The 9,613-nt window shown below is 42.1% G+C and overlaps 1 protein-coding gene across 1 annotated transcript; it reads left to right on the top strand.

Annotated features, from left to right (window-relative positions):
- Positions 1-2,519: 2,519 nt before the first annotated feature.
- On the top strand, positions 2,520-5,211 carry LOC135114680 (uncharacterized). The gene is made up of 3 exons (XM_064030565.1): positions 2,520-3,147; positions 3,673-4,620; positions 4,935-5,211. Exons 1-2 carry the CDS (start codon positions 2,924-2,926, stop codon positions 4,082-4,084), a joined length of 636 nt encoding a protein of 211 aa, XP_063886635.1. The 5' UTR covers positions 2,520-2,923; the 3' UTR covers positions 4,085-4,620; positions 4,935-5,211.
- The last annotated feature ends 4,402 nt before the right edge of the window (positions 5,212-9,613 follow it).

Here is a 9,613-nt window from a genome sequence, read left to right as displayed (position 1 = left end):
GGGCACCAGCCCGCAGGTGGGGGAGTCTTGGGTCCCGGTGGTGGGCGGTGCGGTGGCGCTGTGTGTGTGTATGTGCAGAAAGGACGATATGAAGATAAATGCAATGACGAGTAGATTGCTTAAAGACGCTGATGGAAGGAACAAACAAGAAATCTTTCCTATAGCATGTCAAAGTCAGCAGCCGAGATCCCAACGTTAGAAAAACATTGGTAAGCTTAATATACGAATATAAGAGTATGTGAAAGGGTTCTAAGCCTTTTAGTGTATAAAAGGGAAAAGGGTTAACCTTATTAGTCTGGAAAAGGTGAAAAAACTTTGATATTTACTTTTCTTCGATAATGGACTTCACAGTAAATAAAATGAGCTAATTCCCGTCCCAGGCTACACTTTTCCGTCTCTTTCCTCCCCCAGGTATGAGGGCAGAGCAGTGAGTGAGAGCACGCCGCCAGCACTCGTCTCATAATTGAGCGCATCAAATAGTCAGGCTTCATCTGAAGAGCAATATCTGATCTTTCATTATGCTTGGGAACTATTAGAGAGAGAGAGAGAGAGAGAGAGAGAGAGAGAGAGAGAGAGAGAGAGAGAGAGAGAGAGAGAGAGAGAGAGTTATCTGTTAGTACAAAGAAATACAATACGAAAATCTGTGTGTGTGTGTGTGTGTGTGTGTGTGTGTGTGTGTGTGTGTGTCTTTTATCAATCTTACTTTACAACTATAATTGTAGTAGATTCATATAACTTGTTTCTGTTCTCCGCTCCTGCTTCATTTGCGCGTAGCTGTGCATTATGTTATGGTGAAAAATGTACGAGTGTTAGCTAATAAATAAGCCATTCTCCTCCTTGCTCTTCTTTTATTTCTTTCTCCTGGCCACTGCGCACTTGTGTTCAGTTCCTAGCGCAGGTTTGTCTCAGAGAAGTTAATCCTGGAGACTGCCGCGCTCCTGTCCACATTCGAATGACAGCAGAGCGACATGCAGGTGTCAGGTCGCCACATCTGCGGCTCGTGGTAAGCTATGTGTCAATTTCTCCCTTTTTATCAAGAATACATGAACATAAGGAAATAAGAGAAGCTGCAAGGAAGCTATCACGTGTACAAGTATGAAACATGCTTACCTATTTCCACCTATCATCACCATCCATAAATTTGTCTAATCTTCTTTTAAAGCTCTGTAATGATTCAACACTAACAACCTGGTCTACTGAGTCTATTCTATTCATCAGTCACTCTATTTGAGAATCAGTTCGTTCCTGTCACTTTCTTAAATCTAACCTTTTCAAACTTCAGCCCGTTATTTCTTGTTCATATGATGCTTGTTCTTGAATGAAGGTATACTAATTCCAGGTCAGTGATCTAAACATTTCTTCACAGGTTGTTCTACGCTGCCATTCTGCTACCGGCTGGCCAAACACAAGATGCACGGGAAGTTTTCGAAAGCCTAGTCCAGGACGCCTTTGCCGGGGAAGACCTGCTACTGATTCTCGATGCCGGCGCTGAGGACGAGCTGGAAGTCAAGACAGCAACGGATAGTAGTGGCAGTGTATTATTATTATCCAGCGATAATTCAAGCCACTTTTTCCAAAAGACCCCAAGTCATCTTGTTCGAGGAAGTCACTTCACTGCCTTACTGGTCTTCACTGCGAGCGTAGTTCCCTTCATGAAAACTCTTGATACTAAATGGAATCCAGATTTTATGTTACTAATGAGTCTAAATTCCAGTGTGAATAGTACAGCGCTTCTCGCCGATGAGATATTCCAGCGAAGTCAGCACTTGGCGCTGGTGGAGCCAGACAACAGAACACAACGCACCAGATTTATGGTTTTCTCAAGTTTGCCGATGAAAGGGCGATCCGCGGTGAAATATTCCTTAGGCCAATGGAGCAGAGGCAGGTTCAGAAGAAAACAGGATTTCTTTCCAGAGCGCTTTCACACCCTTCACGGGGCGGTGCTGCAGCTTGGATCCTGGTGTGACGACTTCCCCTTCCTGTACCCCGAACACGGCCTCTGTATAGGCTCCAGCCTGGACATGCTGGACTTGATCGCCGCGCACCTCAACTTCTCGTACGATGTGCAGATGGAGCCGGAGGACCACAAGTGGGGATCGTGGGAGGAGGGCCAGTGGACGGGTATGCTGGGCGACCTGGCCTACAACAACAAGGACCTTGTTATAAATGTGTTCCAGATGACTCAAGAAATCTTCGCTGATTTTGAAGTATCGTATCCCTACCACGTAGAAAGCTACGTGTTCCTGCTGGCAGTGCCGGAGCCAGCGCCGCAGTGGCATGGGCTGCTGTACCCCTTCACGGCGACTGTGTGGCTGGCTGTCCTCGGCACCATCACCGTCGTCATCGTGCTTCTCAATCTGTGCCTGAAGGCGGTGCCGGACACTCAGGACGACTCTCAGGTGTTCCTGCTGGTGAGTTCCAGGACGGTAATTGAAGGTTCTACTGACACTCTGTTGCCTGGGGTGTTTACAAATAATGGTCAAGTGATCGTTTTTATCAACAAGTCTTTCATCAATATAATTATTATATTGGTTTGTAGTTATGCACTGTCATTAAATGAGCTGTTTCGAAAATACATATATTATAATACTGAAAATATTTACCGTAATCACAAGTAATCAGTTGAAAAAATAGATAATTATTATTGAAACTGTTCCATTCTCTGCATAAAGGGATTATGAGCACCTCATAAGTCATCCTTATCAGTCATCACGGAATCAATCAAGGTAGATTTTCTCGAGCACACTTTTGTTCACCCAAAAGCGTAATAATCTATGTCTTAGTGTTGCACTCAGTGTCCTTATTCCTTTAGTTAACCACACCCTTGTTCCATGTACTTATAACCGCATTACTGAATTATGAAGCGTGTCTTGCTTTTATTTCTAGATCAGTTTTAGTAACCAGAATTTTTCCCGCTGTTTACATGATGAGTAATTCGTGTACGCGGCAGGTGTTGGGAGGCATCCTGCGACAAGCGGTGAGCCACCATCTGGGGCAGTGGTGGGCGCGGGAGTGGGCGGGATGGTGGTGGCTGACCGGTGTCATTGTCACCACTGCTTACACCACCAATCTAGTCGCTTTCCTCACCGTGCCAGTCTTCCCACGCCGCATCGAGACCGTCGAGCAACTTGCCACGTCAAATCTCAGGTAATGCAACGCGTCCTGGCAACATGTCTGCGGTGTTCAGGTGCTTTCCTCTCCGCCGCGAGCTTTGTCGTTTGGGTGCTCGTTGTGTGGTGGTGTTGGTGGTAATACACTTCATGACACGCTTGGGAGACAAACGTAACTCTGGGAATCAAGTTACTGCTTAAGGTTTCTGTCTTCACTTTGATTTAATTTGTAATATTGGTCACCGGTATTTTTATTTATAAATTTAACTATTTTTTGTTAGGAAAATGGCTCATTTATTTTTTGTCACATATCTTGCGTGCACGCGCGCGCGCGCACGTGTGTGTGTGTGTGTGTGTGTGTGTGTGTGTGTGTGTGTGTGTGTGTGTGTGTGTGTGTGTGTGTGTTAGGTAGATAGATAGGCAAGTCGGCAGTAGATACGTAGGTAGATAAACAGATAGATAGATAGATAGACAGATAGATAGATAGATAGATAGATATAGATAGATAAATAGATGGATGGTTAGATGAAGAAAAACAGACTACTATGCTCACTGCAACCAGAGTGGCGATGCAGGACTACGGCAGCTTCGTGCCTGATGCGCTGCGGGCCTCGCCGGATCCCGCCCTTTACAAGCTAGGGGCCAATTTAGATCTGTTCCCTTACGTGTACCTCAACTACGAGGTGGGCTTCTCGTGGGTGTCCAACAGAACCCACGGCCTGGTGGAGACGCGCTCCTACCTGGCCTACGTGGTCTCGCTGCACAACGTGAGCGGCGCCACCTACGTCATGAAGGAGACGGTGAGGATTGAAAGCTGCGACTTTGTAGAACGCGACGAGGTCATTTCAGTTGCACTCACATATACTTTTCCCTGCACGAGTCTTGGCGATTTGCACAGTACTGCCTCTACTACGGCATTGTGTCTCGGCGAATTCTTGATTTTCATTCTTTGTCCACAATTTAGCCAATTTTGAGTTCTTGTTTCTATTTTTATGTTTCTAATTTTCCTAAGTTCCTCTTTCTGCTTTCCACATATATAATTTTTCTTTGTTTCCTATTTTAAAAAGCAATATTTTCTCTAGAGTTGTCGCTCTTATTATCTGACATTTCCTATTGTGATTGGTTACAAATAAGGTGTGTGTGTGTGTGTGTGTGTGTGTGTGTGATTCAGCATAACTGTCCCGATATGGACGCGATAGAAGGAGCGTTCCTGCCTTGCTTGCTTGCTTACTTTTGGAGGATAGTATAGGTGGGGTGAAAGAAGAATTAAAAGTGGAAGTATAGTGTAGGGGAACAATGAAGTACAGTAGGAGATCAATAGGTGACGGGCTAACCGTCTTGCTGTTCTCAGGTGTACCCGGGCTACCTGTGCTGGATCCTGAGGAAGAACTGTCCCTACGCGGACCGTGTGTGGCAGGCGCTGGAGGCACTGGTGGAGGCTGGCCTGGTGCAGTACAAGTATCGCAAGCACATGCTCATATCCTCGGGCTCCCAGGATGCCCATGACAGGGTAAGTAGCAGGAAGATTAAGTTTTATGGACTTTGAAGAGTGTATGATGTGTTTCCTCCACATTCAAGCATTTTTATATAAGACGGTAAAATAACATTATAATTCACTGTTTCTCTCAGTAGGAATTTCCTCCAAAGCTCAGTGATCTCAATAAGCTGTAGTATGAAACGTTTCTTTCACACATTACATAAGATTTAAAAATGGTTTTGTACGCAGATATGTGTAAAGCCGCACTTACACTCACTGATTAAAAATTAGACAATTTCTTTAACACGTGTAGGTGATGCATAATTTAGTTTGGTGTGGTGCTGCAGGTGTTGGCTGGGGAGGCGCTGCAACTCGGCCAGATGCTGGGGGCCTTCATGCTCGCCGCCATGGGTCTGGGCCTCGCCACGCTAGTGTTTGTTGGAGAAAAGCTTTCGTCTCTGATCACAAATAAGTAAAGAATCAGACGAGCAGGAACAAGCGGTGAATGTCATGCAGTACTCTTCTGTCCACCTCACAGCACGTCCTGAGATGGCTTCCTACAGCAGTATATTGAGCCCACCAAGACATTTTTCTCACTTTTTTGTCCTTATTTTTCTCTTATAAGGCCTTTACCTACGGTCCCTTCGTGCATCTAATGATCGGAGTGAATCTGTTGCCTTTTCTGAAAGTTAACTGCATGTTGAATTCGGTGGGAATTATAAACCTTAAGTAGTTATGAAATTTTACCAATATTGCGATGATGACACAACAACGCGTCTTTTCCAAGTGATGTAAATTTACCAAAGTAGGTTATTCCGGGAGATATATCAAGGCTGTTTATTTTGTTGCATACATAATAAACTACTGTATAAAGATATGATTTTAATGAATAATCATCCTTTGTCGCGCTGTTAGTTAAAATTTATATAAATTCTAATGGTTAGAATATATTTTTAAGTGAATCTTCTTTATTCTTTAACTACTACTTAAAGTACGACACTTGTTAATACAACTGAACAGCCCTCGACGTTTTAACTAAACCAAAAATATAAACTACGGACTCAAAATGTTTTAAGTCTTAAATCCATTTTTGTTGTGTCATCATCGTCTTTCGAAACAGAACTCTAAATCTGCACTACACCCTTTGTTTTTTTTTAATTTTGATGAGAAGCCATCGCCGTCAAACGGGTGAAGAGGAAGGCTATGCCATCTACTCAAAGACAGGGATTGTATTTTTCACGTCGTTGAAACACCAAAGCATTGCTGGCTAAGGCTGATTCACGTGTAATGTTTTGCATTATGAAAATAATTCAATAAATACATAAAGATTAAAAAATTTAGTTCCTTTGGTGAGTGTTCTTTAGTTCTGATAGTACATGTTTAACCGTTGAGCAGCCCACATGCAATATGTAATACGAGACCCGCCGAACCGGTTTTGTTTCCAAGAATAAGTTATTTTATTTTATTTTATTTGTTCACGTTTGGAGTTGTGTACCGCTTTATTTGATTAATTAATTTATTTATTTTGTAGGCGTTATTGATGTGTCGCGCAGCTGTGTTCCTAACGGTAGGAATTTCATTGCTAAATGTTTTCCATTTGACCCGAGTTGCATTAGATCGTAAGAATTCAAAGGACGTTGTAAGAAGCCAGCAGGTCTACACATGGCAGTCCTCGTATAAAACATATTTACCAATATCTAACACACTTATCCATACATTAATCTAATCCAAAGCTCCTTTTTGAAGAGGCGCTAATAAATTTGACCACTGCGTCTATTCCGGTCGTCTATCACTCTATCTCAAGGTAAATTTGTTACTATATCCTTTTGAAACCTGTCTTTATCAAGCTTAACTTCTTGTTTCATTCTGATTACTAGCTGGGATGTGGTACTGTGGGCCACGAGACTAACCCTTTCCACGGGGCATGACGGGGCTAAGAGTGTGATTGATGGATGTGTGAGTGTGTGGTGCCTTGTCTGGGCCACCCCGTGAAGGATTACCCTCTTGTCTCCATCACCCGTGCAATATATTCGAACCTCTGACTGTCTTTGTGAACATATGAGTTATTTATTAAGTCAGTTGATGATATGAAAAAAAAAAAAAAGACCTCACTGGAGAGAAAGGTGAGGCCACGTCCACCACGACCGTACCTGAATTCCTGAGTTTCGCCTCCCCATTGATATTTCACAACCACATTCCCACCTGCAGCGGAATATGATTTCATGAGGATGAGGCTGATATGAGCACTGATTGAAAAAGTCCATAATACATACAGCCCTTTCCTCCTCCACCGCTCATTAGCATCCCGCAGTGTGGTACTCAGGGCGAGCTTAATTAAGGAACTTCAGTCTCCTTTCCGTGGTCAGTAACGTGTGCTGGCTGTGCGCTCCCTCCCTCTCTCCCGTCCTCTCTGGCATCCTGACCTCCTCTCGAAAAGAAGGGAAGATCCATGACTGTTACTGAAATTGATAAACATTTGATCGATTAACTGACTGACTGACTTTTATTATTTTTATTTATTTTTTTGAAACGTGTTAAAGAGTTAGACAAAACAAACACTTCAAACACTGTATAATGTTTGTCATTACAAGGAAAAGATGTTGATGGTATATGGTTTCTTTGACAAAAAAGCTAATTATTAAGACTAAGCTTTTTGGGCAACTTAATTATAAACATAAGTAACGAGAGCATATATATATATATATATATATATATATATATATATATATATATATATATATATATATATATATATATATATATATATATATATATATATATAAAAGATGTTAAAGAACCATAATATACGTACAAATAATAATAATGATAATAATAATAATAATAATAATAATAATAATAATAATAATAATAATGATAATAATAATAATAATAATTCACTCAAGAATACAAAGATGAGCTAATAAAAAGAAAAAGCTTGTTCTTAATCATAATGCCGCTCTCAAAACGTTATCTACAGTATACTACTACTACTACTACTACTACTACTACTACTACTACTACTACTACTACTACTTTTCCTCATAAAAGTATGTCAATTTAGCTTCCGAAGTGTCTTGATACTCCTCTTGCCTGCTTGCTTTGCTTGTTTGTTTGTTTGCTTGACTGACTGACTGACTGACTGACTGACTGACTGACTGACTGACTGACTGACTGAACTGCAGCATCTCACTGACAAAACAGCAAGACGGTGAAAACGGTCGTCGCAATGGCAAAGAGGAATAACACTGTACTGGGTGAAGAGTTTTACTAGATCATTTCAAGAACGATATTGATTGACATTTACAGACAGGAAGACAATTTTTGGAGTATTCTATTTTCGTATACAGTGAAAAGCGAATACATTTATATAACCCTAGCATACACACTGGCCTCACTCTCCCGTGTGTGTGTGTGTGTGTGTGTGTGTGTGTGTGAGCCGCCATGGGAGTGTCCACTGAAGCAGATGGCACAGAAAAAAAAGGGAGGCCACCTTTAAAAAGTGACGGGGCATGTGACTTTTTTTCGTGTGACACTCATAATTTAGTCTTAATAGTCATGAGAGAGAGAGAGAGAGAGAGAGAGAGAGAGAGAGAGAGAGAGAGAGAGAGAGAGAGAGAGAGAGAGAGAGAGAGAGAGAGAGAGAGAGAGAGAGAGAGAGAGAGAGAGAGAGAGAGAGAGAGAGAGAGAGAATAATACTGGTGTGGATTATTTACGTTAACTCTATTGGCCCTAAATTGTTCTTGCCGCTTTATGAGATTGTTCCATGTGTTCCATTAAAAACAAACAAACAAACAAACAAACAAACAAAAGTCGCATAACTATGAAGGCGTTTAGAAAGGACGAGAGAGGAAAGAACTACAAAATCAAGAAGAAAAACCAGAGGATACAGAATTTCGAAAAGAGAGCAAGAAAGATGCTGAAGGATGGAGTGGAAGTGATTCTGGAGGTAAACAGATAAATGCTCCAGATGTAATAGGTCTGGAGGCTGCCGAATTGTACCAAGAAGAGCTGAGAAAGAAGAGAGGGAGAGAGAAAGAAAAAAAAAGAGTCTTAGAGAGGATAAAGTGTTATTGGGGAGGGTTTCGAAACTTATCTGGTTGCGATTCTAAATGCAATCCTTATCTTATCTAGCGAACCCATATGCGTGTATACGACCTTCATTTGGTTCGCGACCATGGGTTTGGGAGCCGCTGCATTATAGTAAGAAGTGCTGACCCGTTTGAGACGCTTAACACACTTGGAGGCAAAAACGGAAGAGAAGAGAAGAAAGGATATAAGAAGCAGGAGCGTGGCAGGGTAAGAATAACAAGTGGTAGTCGATACAAAGGCAAATCCCATGACAATTATTGGACTAGATTGCGTGGGAAGCGTTCCTTGTTGTGTCAGAGAGGATAAGTATGCTTGCGGGGAAGACTATGAACCGGCAACAACAAGCGGGTCTGTAAAAGACAAATCCAGCGACAATTATTGGACTAGACTGTGTGGGAAGCGTTCAATGTCTCCGTCTAAGAGGCTAAGCAGACACTAAACACCTAAGGCAACAAAAAGCAAATCCCACCACCATTACTGAACTAGACTGGCGTGGGAAGTGTCCATTGTCTGGGAGGATGAGTAAACCTGAGGGCAGAAGGAGAAGCGTCCTAACCTGCAAGGGGCAAGCACGGAGCAAGCTAGAGTCAATACAAGATGAGTCTCACGACCAATGCCGGAGTGGACTGCGTGGGAAGGTTCAAGGGAGAGTTAACGGACTGAGTGACAGACAGCAGTAGGTGGAATTAACGACTGTGGTGGGTGACCGGGATGGTTCGTTAGGGAATGAGTGGATTGGTTATCTTAGTGATGTTGGTGGTGGTGGTGGTGGTGTCTTATGAGATTAATGAACAAGGGTACTACATGCTACGTACACGCCAGTTCATAATTATGGTTCATTATATCATCATTATTGTACTTGTTATATTACAATCATTGATAACAACAACAGCAACAACAACAATAATAACAATAATAATAATAATAATAATAATAA

The sequence above is a fragment of the Scylla paramamosain genome, chromosome 2 (assembly GCF_035594125.1).
Source record: "Scylla paramamosain isolate STU-SP2022 chromosome 2, ASM3559412v1, whole genome shotgun sequence".
NCBI classification, from domain to species: Eukaryota; Metazoa; Arthropoda; class Malacostraca; order Decapoda; family Portunidae; genus Scylla; species Scylla paramamosain.
Note: the sequence above shows the minus strand (reverse complement) of the source record. Positions and strands in the feature narration are given on the sequence as shown.

Coding starts and splice junctions, on each gene's coding strand:
- LOC135114680 (XM_064030565.1), top strand. CDS start 2,924: ATGATGAGTAATTCGTGTACGCGGCAGGTGTTGGGAGGCATCCTGCGA. Junction 3,148..3,672: donor CTTGCCACGTCAAATCTCAG/GTAATGCAACGC, acceptor CACTGCAACCAG/AGTGGCGATGCAGGACTACG.